The sequence below is a fragment of the Urocampus carinirostris genome, chromosome 1 (assembly GCF_059441175.1).
Source record: "Urocampus carinirostris isolate Australia breed hairy pipefish chromosome 1, RoL_Ucar_1.0, whole genome shotgun sequence".
Lineage (NCBI taxonomy): Eukaryota > Metazoa > Chordata > Actinopteri > Syngnathiformes > Syngnathidae > Urocampus > Urocampus carinirostris.
In genome coordinates, this window is record NC_142349.1 from 12,412,157 (window position 1) to 12,427,988 (window position 15,832).

General features: G+C 39.1%; 1 protein-coding gene across 1 annotated transcript in view; it reads right to left on the reverse strand.

Moving 5' to 3' along the window:
- LOC148373586 (dynein axonemal heavy chain 8-like) overlaps positions 1–15,832 on the reverse strand; it is a 59,303-nt gene that overhangs the window by 18,587 nt on the left and 24,884 nt on the right. Inside the window, exons 35-60 of the mRNA XM_088326962.1 lie at positions 15,502–15,674; positions 15,241–15,419; positions 14,938–15,125; positions 14,780–14,866; positions 14,586–14,693; positions 14,288–14,422; positions 13,014–13,175; positions 12,693–12,939; positions 11,611–11,852; positions 9,972–10,112; positions 9,673–9,904; positions 8,581–8,723; positions 8,370–8,504; positions 8,076–8,198; positions 6,703–6,916; positions 6,514–6,623; positions 5,561–5,724; positions 3,560–3,752; positions 3,357–3,479; positions 3,121–3,251; positions 2,771–2,924; positions 2,533–2,697; positions 2,144–2,370; positions 1,929–2,047; positions 874–977; positions 630–806 (exon numbers count right to left, since the gene is read on the reverse strand). Coding sequence (XP_088183088.1) covers positions 630–806; positions 874–977; positions 1,929–2,047; positions 2,144–2,370; positions 2,533–2,697; positions 2,771–2,924; positions 3,121–3,251; positions 3,357–3,479; positions 3,560–3,752; positions 5,561–5,724; positions 6,514–6,623; positions 6,703–6,916; positions 8,076–8,198; positions 8,370–8,504; positions 8,581–8,723; positions 9,673–9,904; positions 9,972–10,112; positions 11,611–11,852; positions 12,693–12,939; positions 13,014–13,175; positions 14,288–14,422; positions 14,586–14,693; positions 14,780–14,866; positions 14,938–15,125; positions 15,241–15,419; positions 15,502–15,674 — 4,176 coding nt within the window. The remainder of the gene's footprint in view (positions 1–629; positions 807–873; positions 978–1,928; positions 2,048–2,143; positions 2,371–2,532; positions 2,698–2,770; positions 2,925–3,120; positions 3,252–3,356; positions 3,480–3,559; positions 3,753–5,560; positions 5,725–6,513; positions 6,624–6,702; positions 6,917–8,075; positions 8,199–8,369; positions 8,505–8,580; positions 8,724–9,672; positions 9,905–9,971; positions 10,113–11,610; positions 11,853–12,692; positions 12,940–13,013; positions 13,176–14,287; positions 14,423–14,585; positions 14,694–14,779; positions 14,867–14,937; positions 15,126–15,240; positions 15,420–15,501; positions 15,675–15,832) is intronic.

Consider the following 15,832-nt stretch of genomic DNA (forward strand, 5'->3'; position numbering starts at 1 on the left):
AACCATGTATGTTGGTCCCTCTACATACGAGCTATTTTGGTTATGGAAAATTGGAGATATGAGATGTCTTTTGAGAGAATATCCAAGTTATGAGAATTTGTCGATGCTACCAATAATGGGCCAAGTGCTCTAGACCGCTCACTGCCAGCATCATCTCGTCTTAGTAAGCACATACACCCTGAATCAGGTCTTTATGGCAGGAAATGTATTTTTTCTATTGTGCTTTCTCGTACTCCCTGACTCCTCCCGCACCTTCCCCGCCCCACTCCTCTACCACCATCCCATACACTTCCGTTAGCAACAGCCGAATTCCTTCATGCTAAGTGCTCATAATAATGTCGCGTATCTAATAAATATCTAATTACTTTATTTTTATGTTTAGTTACTAATTGTGTTTGTGTTTTAATGATCAGGAAGATGTGTTCTATATATATATCCAGCCTTAACTTGGATTATTTTGAGAGGCCTGTAACACAATAATTGGAATTAAGTGTTTTTGTTCGAGTTACGAGAAATTCTTGATACGAGTTAGATTCGGGAACAAATTAATCGCCAATGTAGAGGGGAAACTGTAATTAAATAAACATTTTTTTAAACCAGTTCTACTTTATAAGAAAAAAAAGCCTCACATTCAAAGCGTTTTCAGCCTCCTGTAACGCTGGTTTGGCCGCCTCCAGTTTTTCCTCTGCAATGGCTCTCTCATATGTGATTTCATCCACGATCATCTGGGCTTTGTCACTCACAGTCTGGACCTCATTCTTGATTATAGTGGCCGCCTCAGTTCGGATCATCACTTCAGCTAACACCTAAAACATCCATTGCACTCAGTGCTTTGAAAAAGCAGGGCAGAATTGCTCTTGGTGTATTTTGTACCTTGTCAGCTTTGGCAGAAGCCACCACCAATTCCTTCTCACTGACTTCCAGCTCTTTGGAGAGCTTAGCCACAGACACACTGGCCTCCATCAGTTTGTTCAACCCTGACATTGAGATATAGTGTATAAAAAGGCTATAAAGCTAGAGTGCATTGCATGGCATTTCAATATTACTCTCGTGTTAAATCATAAGGGATTCATTAAAAACAACACACTTCATTTTAACCCCCTCTTTTTTTTAATGTGCAGGTTGAAACGGATACCAAGCTGGTGTAAACATTTACAATTTTGGCACAGCATTTTTCTTTACAAATCCTTTATTTGGATGTAACATAATTCTAAAGTGTCATAGTGGAGTTGTATGACTGCTAAGACAATTGCTTATTTGTGTCACGGTTGCCATGGCGCCCAATTGGTCCCCGCCGTGTGGCGCCAGGTTCTGTCACGGTTGCCACGGCGCCCAAATGGCCCCGCCCATTGAACCCAGCTGAAACGCGTTGACAGATTGCTGCCAGACTATTTAAACGCTGTCTTGTGAGTAGCCTGGTGTCAGAGCGTCTGCAAAACTCCTGCTAAACTCTATTCCGATACCTCAAGCCCTGTGATTCCCCATATTTGCCTGTGTTTTTGTTATGGTTTTGCCAAACCTGTGAATCCCTGTTTTTGCCTGTGTTTTGCTACTGTTTTGTTCTGACCCCCATTTGTTTGATTTTGACCACTCCCGCAACCAACAATCCCCGGAGCGTTTACAACTTTTGTGTTTTCATTTTTTGTCTTTTTGAATTACACGAATTCTCATGGGATATCTATTGGCATGTCCCACTTACCATCTTGAAGTGCAATATGGTCGGCAGCATGTGCATTGATAATATTCATGATACAAGTCTCTGGTTTGCAATTAGTAATAATTGCTAAAGCAGAAAGTGCACTTTTCTAATATGTTAGTATTGTACAATTTGTTACAGATTGTTTATTTGTTACTGTATTTTTATGTAAACTTTAAGTCATTTTTGTTACTTAGTACTAAAAGTTTTGTGAAACAAAATGTGCTCTTACCAACATTCATGCGCTGGGCAAGGGTGTTAATGTGCTCATGGTTTTGATGGTAGAGTGTCTTGTAGCCGTTGATAAATGATAGGTAAGATTTGGGGGTGACGTGAGTCCTCCTCCTGAATCTGTAATATCGAGAAAAAAAAAATCATAGTGTCCACCTCTAAACCTCATCAAGATGAAGACAATTTATCATTGAAAGGAGTCAAAATTGTTGTTACCGTTCAAAGTAGCTTTCGCAAGTCTCTGACACTTTACGGTGGTACACACCCATGGTGGTAACCATGGAGGCTTTCACCTCTGAAGAGCAAACCACGGGAAATTCTGACAGAAAGTGTTGAGCCACTGCCACCAAAGCCTCTTCAGGCCAAGGAGCAAACCAGTCCATTGTGCAGCCAGAAATTAAACCAGGGAATTTCAGAGATCTGGAGCGAAACTTTGGCCCTACCTGCATATAGTTCATGACAGATGCAGTGCTGATAAGTGCTAAATATTCCTACTGTTGTTTGCATCAATATTATTCTGCTCTCTGTCTCTTCTCCCCTTTACCCTTGTTCCTGTCTGTTACTCACTTTAAGTTGAGCATGACTGCATTAACAATCTTACTTACCGGTGAGAAGCACAACACAACGTGCAGATTCTTCCGTGCCCGAGATATGAAGTAGTCGTAAAGATTGTCGAAAGTAGGAGGTATGCGGGGAAATTCCTTTTTCATTACCATGACCAGGTTTTGGGTAATCTCTTGGATCTCATCTTTTGCAAAAAGGTTGGAAACCTGCATAAGGACCAAAGTTCAAGTAGGACATCACCCCAGCAGAAAGTTAAATCTTCCTGGAATAAGTATTGACCTCTCCAGATGACAGAACATTGTTGAGGTACTCAAGAAAGGCCTCCTGTTTAATTTCATTGTCAGTAAAAAGGAAAGTGATGCCACGGCCTTCGCCTCCACTTGATTTGTACAACTTTTTTAGATCTTCCATGAAATTAGATATATTGTAAGACCTGAGGAAAAAGACAGTAATCTGTATGACAGTGACGGTAAAGAATCTAAAGAACATCTTATGAGTTTTCATGTCATTAGTTTGTCAATGATGACGAGAATAAGACATTTTGTACTTTCAATAATGTGTGCGGCTAACACATTATCTACAGAACACCTAGCAGCCAAAAAGCTAAGTAAATCTTCTGCTTTCCTTACTTGGTAAGTGTAATCTGGTTCACTTCGTATCCGGCTATGTATGAAGCAAGACGGGTCAAACTCTGCTTCCCAGATCCTCCCACGCCTACCAGAAGGGCATTGCCAACATCCGTGCGAATGATGCGTGAGATCTATGGAAAATCAGATGAAAAAAATCACTATAGCTTCAAAATGAAAGTTATCTTTTCAGTTATTATTTGCTAATTTCCCACAAGATAGTTAGGAGAATATCTTACCTTGACAAGATGAGTCATGGCATCTGTGAAGAACACCAAGTCCATGTGAGCGCCCCTCACCTCCTCATTGTGCTTAGACTGATAGAACCTTAGCTTCTCTTCTAGAAACTTAAAGGTGGGAACCTGACAGAAATATTATCAAAGTTGTTGGAGGTCAATTGGCATGCTCAAAAACAATCTAGAGAAGCAAAATGTTATCATACAAGCTCGTAAATTTTAGGGGCATCAAAGGAAGCGCTTTCATCCTCCTCGCCGGTTGGTTCGGGTGCATCTCTTAGGAAGTCAACAAAGTACGGATCCTGATGGATGGAGTTGGCGAGACTGGCGTCGACATGCTCTTTGACCACACGGCTTATAGAGTTCTCAAACCATTCTTTATCCTCAGGGCAAATGAACCTAACAAAACAAGAAACATAATTATTTGATGTCATTACAGATTCATTATATAAATTCAAAGAGTTTATTAAAATTCTTACTTTGCTGTCCACACAGTTGCCAGTGTAAAAAAAACAGAAACTAAGAATATTTTAATCATTAAAAAGATAAGAATACTAGATTAAATACAATATGATATAATGAACTTTATGGACATTTCCAACAGAAGACAAAATAAATTGGATCTACAATACATTCTGGACTACAAGCCACTACTTGTTTGCTACATTTTAAACACTGCAGCTTTAAATATCCTACGATTTATTTTTGTGCCGGCACCGAGTAAATGGGCAAGCGGCTCTTTTCCACAACGCATGCGCTCTCAATATGATATGTGGAAACATTTATGATGCTCTTTAAGATGAATTAGTCAATGTTTTTAACAAAATTATTCATATAATAAATATCAGGAGGAAAACAGGAGGTTTGACAATACTTTTTTCAATATTTACAACATACTCACGATATTTAAACTTTTTTAACAACAAATCAAGACCTCAATTTATTCAACCGTCCTATCAAAAATGCTATACTTCTTTTTCCGTATCATCTGTGTCAAAGGTTGATAAAATTTCCTTTAATCCTCGAGGAACAATAACAAGCGAATGCAATTTGGTACATTACAGCATCAACCGCCAATGAAAAAAAACACAGAAAGACAAATGTTCACGTCTGTTTGCATTTTGGCACTATTCTCAACAGTATGGCTGTCGTGGCCCTGTCGTCTAGAAATATAGGACTCATATTTTGCACGACCTGGGTTCATCTTTGTAAATACCATCTTGAATGGTCGCATATTACGAAAACATGTCATGTAAACAACTTACGGCAAAACCAAGCGAAGAACGGTGTCCTGTTCATTTTGATGACTATTTTAGCCTGTGGCTTAAAAACTTGTATGGCTTGTAAATAGACAAATTCATACCTGTCAGCCTGTACGTTTTTGTCGTACAAAGTACGTTTATTATGCATTTTAAGACGTGTAAGAAATACAAGAAAATCTACACGAAAAAACGCAAAATTGTCAATTATGGGTACCATCCGGTATACACCGACTATCACGAAACGGCAAATCAATCAAGTCTAACGAGTTTGCCGCGGTAGCCTCTATCTCTGTATCGGTTTTTTTTTGCTGCAAATGAAGCGAGCGGTTTGATGCTACTGTGCGCTTGCGTCTGCCGCCTGGGGATCTTCCATCATGCATCATTCCGAAAAAAATAAAAATATGGTGTAAGATTATTTTGTATTTTGTAAGGGAAAATACGACAGTTTGTACGGGCATGGAGCCGTGGAGGTTGACATGTATGGAAATTTGAGTTTCGTACTTAAATTTGAGCATGCGCCTTTTAATCAGGGGCGCTCTGAAGTCCGGACTTTACAGTAAATCACCTACGGTAAATGTATGTGTAGCAGCCCTCAAATCACTGACTGATTTTGAGGTTTTCTTATCTGTTCTTCTGATAAAGCTATTAAACACTATTGTGCTTGTCTCGTACGACAGGACAAACGTAGTATTAAACATGTCTTTACTGGTTAAATGAATAATTCATTCTATTTTGAATAATTGATAACCCCAAGTCTTTATTTCCTTTATCAGCCACTAAACTACCATTTTTTTCCCCTTTGTACTGTTCAAGTTGGACATCGTCATGAAATGTAGAAAGCCTGCCAAATCTCAAGTATTGTCAGAAGTAGGGATCAAACCACTCCTGCAAGCACTTTTGTGTGTTAAATGAGATAAGCACCATTTAACTTTTGTGTCCGTGTACCTGTCAGCAATGACGCGCGTGCACTCGCTCTTGAAGAGGGCCACAAGGGTCTTGAAGTCGTTACATTGCTCTGACTCCACCTTCAGCATTCCTTGCCAGATCCTGGACAAGTCTCGCAAGTTGAAGATGTAGTGGAACTTGGAGGGTGTAGGCAGCATCTTTATCTAATGTAAATTAATATACAATACATCAGCTATTGTGAAATCTTCAACCTCAAATTGTTTTCAATGTTGCATACATGCACCCCTACTGTTAAGCTCTGGGAGACAAACGACTAGGAATATTCTCTCAGCTTTAGTAGGCCCAGGTCCTCTATTTTGCTTTGTTTTGTTTTATAAAACCAGCACATTTAAGGCATTTTTTTCTTAGCTCCCGCTTGAGTTTGAATAGCATGGTGAGTTGGTTTGGGTGTAAAACTGCATTCAATCAACTGTTAAAATAAACCAGTTAACGCATTCAGTGCCAACCACCAAAATTTATGTTTGCCCATTGTCTATGAATAAATGTGCTATTCTTAGAAAATATCCCTATTCATCTGATTATGATATATATGGTAGGCTATATGTGGCCCGGAGAGGGATGGACGCCACCAGGGTGTACTTGCCCAAGACACACCATTGGAAATGTGCCCCTACGACCTGTGTGGTTAAAGTATCCAACCAACCAACCAACCAACCAGCCAACCAGGCTACTAAAGTATGCTTAATGACTAAGAATAATACTAAAAAACAAAGCTAAGAATGTTTTTGGTTAAATTCTTTTACCGATCTGGCCCGCCTGAGAATAGAAAATCTGGATACAGCCCCAGAGCCAAACTGAATTTGGCATCTCCGCTCTGATCGGACCTTTGGGTTACTGGATGTCTCATGAGCCTCAAAGGGGACAACTGGCTACTTGGAGGTATAGTGATCTGAGTTGTTTGATTAATTTTACATGAAATAGGAAATACATACCTTGGTCCATTGCCATAAAATCCTCCCAGCCGACACAAGCTTCTTCACCATGCCTGTTATCTGTTCCTTGAACTTTCTACACTGATGGAAATAGCCACAGCCTATCACACCTGCACATGAACACAAACATGATCATCAGTAAAGGGAGTCCATTTGAAAAATATCAATTTGAAGATCGATAGTAGTTACCGAAGATTTTATCAATGGAGGTATTAGAAGGCAGTGTGCAGTTGAAGACAGTAAACTGCCGTTTAAGTCTCTGGGGAATGTCGTTTCGTCCTCCGCCGGGGTGGATCATGGCCGCCAGCATTTGCACATCCACAATGGTGATGAAGTCGCCTGGTTTGTCCAAATTGTACATTCCCCCCATTTCCATCATTTGTCGGACTATCTCATTGGTTATCTAAGAGAAGTTTACAAAAATATTAGGTCCCAAATCCTTTTACCGGAATGCATAACAAAGATTTTAAGAAAGATAATTGACAATAGGAGACAAACCTGTGTGTGTGTGGGTTGCATAAAGTTAGCTTGGCCTGATGACAAAGCATTATAATAATAATAATAATAATAATTTCCTTTGTATTGTCATTCTGTGTAACAATGTACACAGAACGAAATGTCGATACACCTGACCCGTTGTAGCGAGCCGATGCAGCCGCAGCCAACAGAGGGCGCCGCCATTTTACCAATGTTATAAGTCTTTGGTATGACTCGGCCGAGGCGCGAACCAGCGTGTTGTAACAGTGAAATGTGTAAATGGATATATGATTAGGATTGTATGATTTCTTCATTCATGTTTTTATCATTTCAGTCATTCATAACTTATTCACTTATTTAGTATTAATGAATTAAATTAATAATAATTCATTTATTTGAGTGTAATTATTTGACTTCTTGATGTATCAATTTATTCTGTAGTTCTTCCGTTTCAAGTGGTGTTCTTTTATTTGCAGTCAAAAGACGGCCTTGAGCATTATCATTATTACCAGGACCGATTTAGACAAAGGGCTGGAGTAGGGATTTTTCCATTACCTGTATATCAATGTTTTTAATCACTGTGCTCCGTGTGCCGAGGTAAAGTGATTAGTTGTTATACTGTGCCGTGGGAAATCATCCAATTTATGTGCCTTTGCAGTCTAGCAGAAGCTATTTTTATTTTGGATTTACTTTTACTAGAGATACAACGGCACCAAATGTTTTTTTCAATGAAAGTAATGTGCCTTGGCTCAAAAAAGGTTGAAAAACACTGCTCTATACTTTAGGTTTAGCTTTAATCATATGCCACCCTCCTAATATAAAAGTGATTGTCAGGAAATGTTGATCTTCGCACTTCTGATTTTACAGCCATTGTTTTTTACCTCACTAGTGCCCAGAATATTCTGTAATAAAAACCTCAACTGTACTGCTTATCTCCAGCACTTGTTTTACCCGTCTCACAACCTGGATGTAAAACGCACAAGTGGAGGAAGTAAAGCCGTTCGTCTTCACACACTTCCCTTGAGTCCTAACAAAGGTGTTCTAGAGCATGGCACAAATCCAAACACATGCGATCAGAAACGTACCTGATCTCCCCATTCGTTGACGAGTGGCATATTAATATCATCAACAAAGACCGACATCCTGCGCCCTCCTGGTGGACCATACGTGCTGCCAATTCTTTTCTCAATATAGCTCTCCACTGTGCGCTGTTACAAACCACATTACATTTTTATACCTATGCATCATTTCGAAGCAAGACAACAAATGTGTGTTCATGTACACTTCTTTGTATTTATAAATATTCTTTCCATCGTTAATCACCTAAAATGTACTTGCCGTTCTCTTATACTTAATTCTGCACCCTAATTCCATTTTACCTGGAACATGATGGGCTCAGTAGCTGAGGAAAAGTTGAGCGACTTAAACAGATCCGTCTCAGGGTCAAACTTTTTGGCATGGCTTTTGATCATTACCGTTTTGGCCGTTCCTTGCTCACCAATAAGTAAGACGGCCTGGGGAGTTTTTAATATTAATACAAACAGTCCCAAGACTTAATGTTTTGATTTTAAACATTGCAAATACCAATACCTTTAACTGTTTAGCAATAGTTTCTAGCAAAAAAGCAGTCCGGGTGTTGTCTACATTGGGCACGAGGATGGAGGCATAGTCTGGTACGTGATCTGTGGGGTACTCGTACTCCCCTACATGTTCATTCCAATGACACCACTGACCTGGATGTGAAATGAAAACAAGAAAAAACATCTGAATATGTCATATGAGGCTGAACTGAAGAAAACTTTCCAAAATTGTTACTCATTTCTGAAGAAGCATTCCAATCAATCAAGTCACCACACAGAGGATCTGGTACTCCATGAGACATATTTTCGGCCATATACTGTACACCTACCCAGGCAAAATAATTTTGATAATAAAAAACTACAACCCTAACTTAACTACATGCTAGAAACACTTGACAAAATACTGTACGGTCAAAAATTGATCAACCGACTGAATCAATTTGATCTATCTATCCAGATTGTTCCATACAAATAGTAATAATCGTTTCAAATTTCAAAAAATGGTTTTGGATTAAAACACGAACAAAATTTCTGAGGTTTAAAACAAATGTACACATTTTTGAGGTCGCTTGAACAACATCAACCAGTTTTAGGGTGGTTATTTTGTATGATACACAACCCGAAAATACATGCAAATATTTTGGTGTACCACAGAAGCATAATTTTTTTTTGTTATTTCAAACATTTCTTTCATAATTATCGTTTTTGAAAAAAAAAAAAAAAAAAGCATTTTTAACCTTCTGAATTTAAGATTTATTTGATGAATAATCTTTCAAAAGTAATGGCATCACTTGAGAATTTTCCTTGAAATGAGTTTAATCTGTATGCTTCATTTAAAATTTTAAATGCCACAAATGCCTTGGTATGGCATCATTCGCCAAGGGGTACACCACCACAGAACTTATATCCAGTGATTTATCAAAGGGGCTACAAAATAATGTTTCATCAAATTTTACAATTAAGTATGTTAGGCTACAAAGTTGTGACTATTCAAAATACTACCACAACCAGTCAGGTGGGATATATAGACGGGGACTTCGAGAAGCAACAATCCCCGGTTCTTTTACGTTGTCTTTTAGGGCTTCTTGTTTTATAAGCCTACCATCAGCCCCGACCATGTATTCAAACATGGTCTCTCCCTCGTTAGTGCGCGGCAGATCAATGTTGCTGCTGTGCTCTCGGATAAACCCCTCCATTTTGTCACGGTCGTCCAACTCCAAAAGGGACCCCAGACTCCACATCAGACCGAAGACAAAGAGTCGCTCCAAGTGTTTGTCATTGACCAGGCCACCCATTTGCTTGGTTGGGATGAGGCCTTCAAGCAGATTGCAAGACTACAAGATGAAAAATTTGTCAGAATAGATAAATGGTAGAGGTGGAGGTGTCTATTTTGCAATCTACCTGCATGATGTAGTTACACTCCAAAAATGGCATTTTAGGCTTAAGGTTCTGCCTCATGAAAGAATACGCGTCCCAAAATATCCTGCCATACAGATTAATGATGTTCTCTGCTTCTTCAGGATTACGATTGTTTGTCCAACCCTAGACAAAGAAAGATTTTCATTATGCTGAATTTTTAACTACCAATTCCATCGTTTTGGGGCAGATTAGGGCTGCCTTCCCAAAACTTTTTTAAAGTATATCAATTTTTTTCCCGATTAGGCACCGAACGTGTAGTATTCCTCCTCACAATTATGCAAATATTTTGAGAAATATTCTATGCGCCGGAGGACTCTAGAAATTTAGTCTAAAATGTGATCCATCTGGCTTGGTTCATGTAGGGCTGTGATGTCATTGAAAGAACACAACACTTTCAAAAGGGTAAATCTCATTAACACAACATGCGAGGTGACTTCTGAAACAGAAAGGAAATGTAGGGTGGATTTTCATTTGAGTTATTTACCGCCTGTGTCGCGGTTGGAATAATTTTGTCCACCTAAAGGTCCACGGTGTGAGACCAAGTGGAAGCATTTGTTGGCCTGGAGATTAATGGGTGCCACATGGCTGTACCTGCCCAGGAGACACCACAGGAAATGGTGCCCCCATGACCCTAGTGGTTTAGGGATACCCAGATCCTGAAGTCTTTATTTATTTTGTTTGTTCGCTGCCAACCATGAGTTTTTTGGCTGGCTATCCTGGCGTAAACGCCGGTTTTGCCGTGTCAAATCGTTCATTCCGGACTGGCTTTGCTTTTATTGGTGTAGCCATTGTCGCTTTTCGTTGTTGGCTCCCGGTTAGCCTGGCTGCTCACCGCGTGTATTTGAGTTGGCTAGGCTAGTGTTTGCGCCGGTTTTGCAGTGTCTCTTGGTTTATTCTCGACCGGCTTTGCATTTATCACTGCAGCCATTGCCACTTTTCATTTTTGGTTCCAAGTTAGCCTGGCTGCTCAACATGTTTTTTTAGATTGGCTACTCTGGCATTAGTGACGGTGCTGCAGTGTCCTTTGGTTTATTCCCTGCTGAGTTTGCATTTATCGCTGTAACCGTTACCACTTTTCATTGTTGGTTCCCAATTAGCTTGGCTGCTCAACACGTGTTTTGAGATTTGCTAGTCTGGCGTTAGTGCCAGTGTTGCTGTGTCCCTTGGTTTATTCCCAGCCAGCTTTGCACTTATCACCACAGCCGTTGCAGCCTTTCCTAAATTGGTCTCATAAGCCCCCTGTTGGTGTTTTTTTCTTGTTTTTTTTTTTGCCAGTTAGCCCCTTTTTTGTTGCTTGCTTTATTTACCATTACTGTATCTACCTACGACACAATGCCTAGGCATTCACCACAAAAAATTACCAATATAGCAATATGGCGGCTGGCTTACTAAGGTGTTGATGTTCCTCCAAAGACGTCACAGCTCCGGATGACAAAGACAAGACATACTGTCTCCAAAATACATTATTTTGGAAAATAATTGGAACATACTAATAAAATATGTATATATATATTTTATGCATGTTTAAGAATTTGGGAATACCTTTGCCAAGTTAAACAGTATAAACAAATCCATTACTCAAGTAGTTCTCCCTATTTCACATGTGTGATGGCAAGCGCACCTTGAGGATGGGCTCCCAGCTCAGAGCTGAGGAGCTCATAAAAACCATGCCGACACGGGACACGGTAGCTGGGGAGGCGTTCTCAATGTTGTGCACCTCAAACACCAGCTTGCACGCTGGTGACATTGTGATACGGTCACCATTAGCAAGTGTGAGGGTTTTGTTGTCATCCAACACGGAGTTGAGGTTCTCAATCCAGATGGCGTCCACAGGACCATCCAAAACAATCCATATGATCTCCCCTGCAAACAAAATGTACTTATTACTACCAACTTAAGTACATTCTATGGAACCTGCTTCAAACAATATAGTGGCAAATGATTAAACATGGAGTATTTCTCTTGTTTAAAAGTCTCCAGACCTCTTGTAAATAGTGATTGTTCTAATAAAGGGTTAAGGACAACAAAACCTAACACAGGGGATCAACTTGTGTCATTTTCTACTTGTAAATTTCAAGTTTTGCTGTGATGAAATATGTTTTATTGGATGTTAAAATCAAGAAAATGCCATTCAAAGTGACTTTTAATAGAACTTTAAGATATTAATGACAACTTTATGTGCTTTTCAATACCAATTGTCCTTACTTTCTCGGTATTTGTATATGTGTATCTTTTTAAAATTTAAAACAAATAAATACTGGATGACAATAAATGTACATAAAATTTGACCACTTTTTTTTTAATCTCATTAACTTTTTACAAAAAGGATGAAACAAAAAATTGTTTTAGTTTTAAGGGATGCACAATTCGACCTTTTTACCAGATTGGTATAGTCAGGTCTTGAGTACTTATCAGTCATGATAATAAATAAAGATCCCAAAATTAAATAAATTCATTTCAGTAACCCCAAAAAAGCATTTGATTTAAAACAAATAGCTATCATTAAGCCATTATTTTTGCTTGAACCATCAAGTAAGCTAGGTGGGGCTGGGAGGTGTGGATAGGGTAGCTCATACTGTTGTCTTAGTTACATGCGCCTTAAAGTCAGGTGGGCATTGTGTATGAAAAATAAATGACAATACACTATTTTAGGGGTGTGCCTAATAATCTGGTGTGCCTTATAGTGCTGAAAGTACTTTTTACCTTTCTTTGCTTTAAGTGTCCTCCTCCAAAGAGTGGAAAAAATACCATCAGTCCAGTCATTGGTGGCAGCGTCTAGACGGCCAAACATTTGGGGCGCGGTGATGGCCTTAGGGTTCATGCGCATTTCTCTGTGTGGCGTTCCGCACTGTGTCAGCGATCGCATGAGGATGTTGATGACAGCCGTTTTACCAGCCCCACTCGGTCCCAGGGTCATGAGGCCGTGACGCACAAGGGAAGCCTCATAGAGCTGTTAAAGGGATCATAACAGTGTTTTAACTCCAAAATCTGTTCAGAGCTGAGAAGCAGCACACTTTGTGATACCTGGACCAGCTTTAGGTTCCAGTTGGGGTGATTAACCAAAGCAGCGAGATCAACTTGATTTTTCACGGCAGCCTGAAGTTCGTTGTAGGTACTGTTGTCCAACTTGATTCCAGGGAACAAGTCATTGATGAGACTGAGGAAGAGTGGTTCGTCCTCATCCACCTGAAAGAGTGTTACCACTTTTAGACTTTATCTATAAACTATTTAAAAAAATAAAGACAGGGAAAGGGTGCACATAGGTTGTGCACAATTTAGTTTGCCTGTGTGATAAGTATAGTGAAGCTAGGACTGTCTCCAGGCACAATGCTTTTTTTCCACAGTCTGCCAGTAATCCTGTTTATATTTCCACTTAACCACTTACAAATACACTAAATCACCAGTATTTTAAAAAGAGGAAAAATATGTTCTATTTCTGAAGCATACATTGCAGAAAGTCCAAGTATGAAATTATAGTAAAGTAAGTTATCTTTCCAAACGTAATGTTCTTGTTTTGTTGGCAGATAATTCTGCTACTATCTTTCTTATTATATAATTTATTTTGGGAGTTAGAGTGAAGCCTTGTTTGTTGCAGGGGTTACATTCCCAAAATAATCTGTGAAAGGAGAATTTTGTGACGTCGAAACCTTCAATTGTTTCAATTAATGTTCAGATAAATACTTTATTATACATTGAAACCAAAGAGCAGACCTTTTTTACAGGTCCAACCATTTGTTTACCGTATGGAGTACTGTTTCATTCATTCTTTTTTTTTACAAATACCTATTCTCTTTGGGTCTTTTTGGTCAATCTGAATGCAGAACACAATGCATGATGAAAATCCATGAACAGTTTCATAGCAGGGGATTACTGTACTTTCAAGGCAAAATATAAAAAAATGTTATGGTGATGGACAATTGTCATAATTTTCATAACTAAATTATAATCTGAGATCTGCAATTGGAGTTTTTATTTTACAATATTTTTAAAATATAGTAACATAAGAAAATAATATTATTTTTATTTTAACATTTCAAATAAACAAATTGTTATTATCATTTAACATTGTTTTCTCATTTTAGTCACAAACATAGTACTTTGTAGTAAATCTTAGCTGAAAATCCATCAAAATGCTTTACGATTTGCAGACTATACCATTACAAAGAGCAATTCTAAAATAACCCTTAACAAAACTAAAAGCAAATAATCAGGCCTCCAATCACAGCTAGGTTGTCCTTAAAAGAAGAAAAAAAACACTATATAAATCATTGAATTTAACTGTTGTCATCAAGTATTACCAATTTTGAGAGATTCATGTCACGCAGCACTCTCATGACCGTGCTTGACTCCGAGTCATCGGGGCGTGCTCTCTTGCAGGCTCCCAGTGTTCTCAACACAGACAAGATGTTCCTCAAGCCAAAGTCATAATGCACCTGAAATACAGTAAAGCAGCAATAGTGACACAAATTCTACTTTTGAGTGTGCTAAATTTTAAAAAAGCACCGTAACTGGTCCTGCAAATTTACAAAAAAAATCTGTGACATCAATAGGAGTCAATTTAGGGCTTCCTAGTTGTGCTAATCATGTGCTGTTTACCTGTTTTGTGAGCTGCTCTTCACACAGTTTATAGAGCACAAAGAATTTTTGGGCAAGGAGCACATTTTCATTGAATCCGCAACTGGCCAGCTTGACCCTCATAATGATCTACCAAAAACCAAAGGCAACACAGTTATTAGACATGAACAAACACTGCAAGAGGAAGGTTCCGCCTATCAATAAAAAAAACGTACCTGTCGATCAGGCACCATCATGGAGACAGTTCGGAATTGCACTTTCAAGTTTTCAGGAAGTTCCTGACGACCGGCATAGCCCGGATTCTGCATAGGAAACGATGACATGTTGGTGCGCATTTGAATGTTGTGCCAATTTATTTTTTGTTTTGTCCTACCATCGTGATAAAAAGTCCAAACTCTGGATTCAAGTCAACTACGTCTCCATCCGTGAAGATAAAAGTAGGTTTATGCGTTTTACGAGCTACAAGGACAATGTAAATTTGCTGAGCTGCCACAGACAAGACTGGAAGGTCGATCCTGTTGAATTCGTCAAAGCAGCCCCACGAGCCAGATTGAGCAAGGCCTGGAAAAAAAGAGAAGAAAACTTCCCCTTTCGCTCAACAATATATATACTGGCTGGCCTTAAAGAATACTCCAAGGGGGGCATACTAAAGGTTTATTGCAGCATCTTTGAATACCTTTGTAAATTCTGCCTAAGCCTCTGAAGTCCATTTGGTCAGAGCAGTTGAAGACCACCACATATTTTCCAAGACATCTACCCATGTCTTTCGTAGTCTCTGTCTTTCCTGTTCCAGCTGGTCCAGCGGGGGCTCCTCCCATACTCATGCCTAGAGCCTGAGACAGTGTAATGTAGCACCTGTAAAAAGGGAACATTTGAACAAAATCAATGAAATCTGACAACGAGATATCTTAATGACTACTAACCACTTTCGTCTTACCTGTCAGTCAGAGGGGTGATGACCAGACGATCTGTGCAGCCGAGATATTCATTCTGATAAATGAAGTCAACGTTGGTGATGGACACAATGATCTTATCAGTGCTGTCGTTGTAGTAAAATCTGCTTTGTTTCAACCACTCAAAGTCATTGGTAGATTTGACTGATTTTGCAACCTGGACAAAAAATTTCACTATGGTAAACTGTGAATCGGAAACAGACCAAGTAGTTTCTACAATGCGTTGCAACTAATCACACTCATAACACATACAACGGTATATCTGTGGGCAGCTGGTATCATAAACAAAAGAAAAAAAGATCTAAATTATGAAGC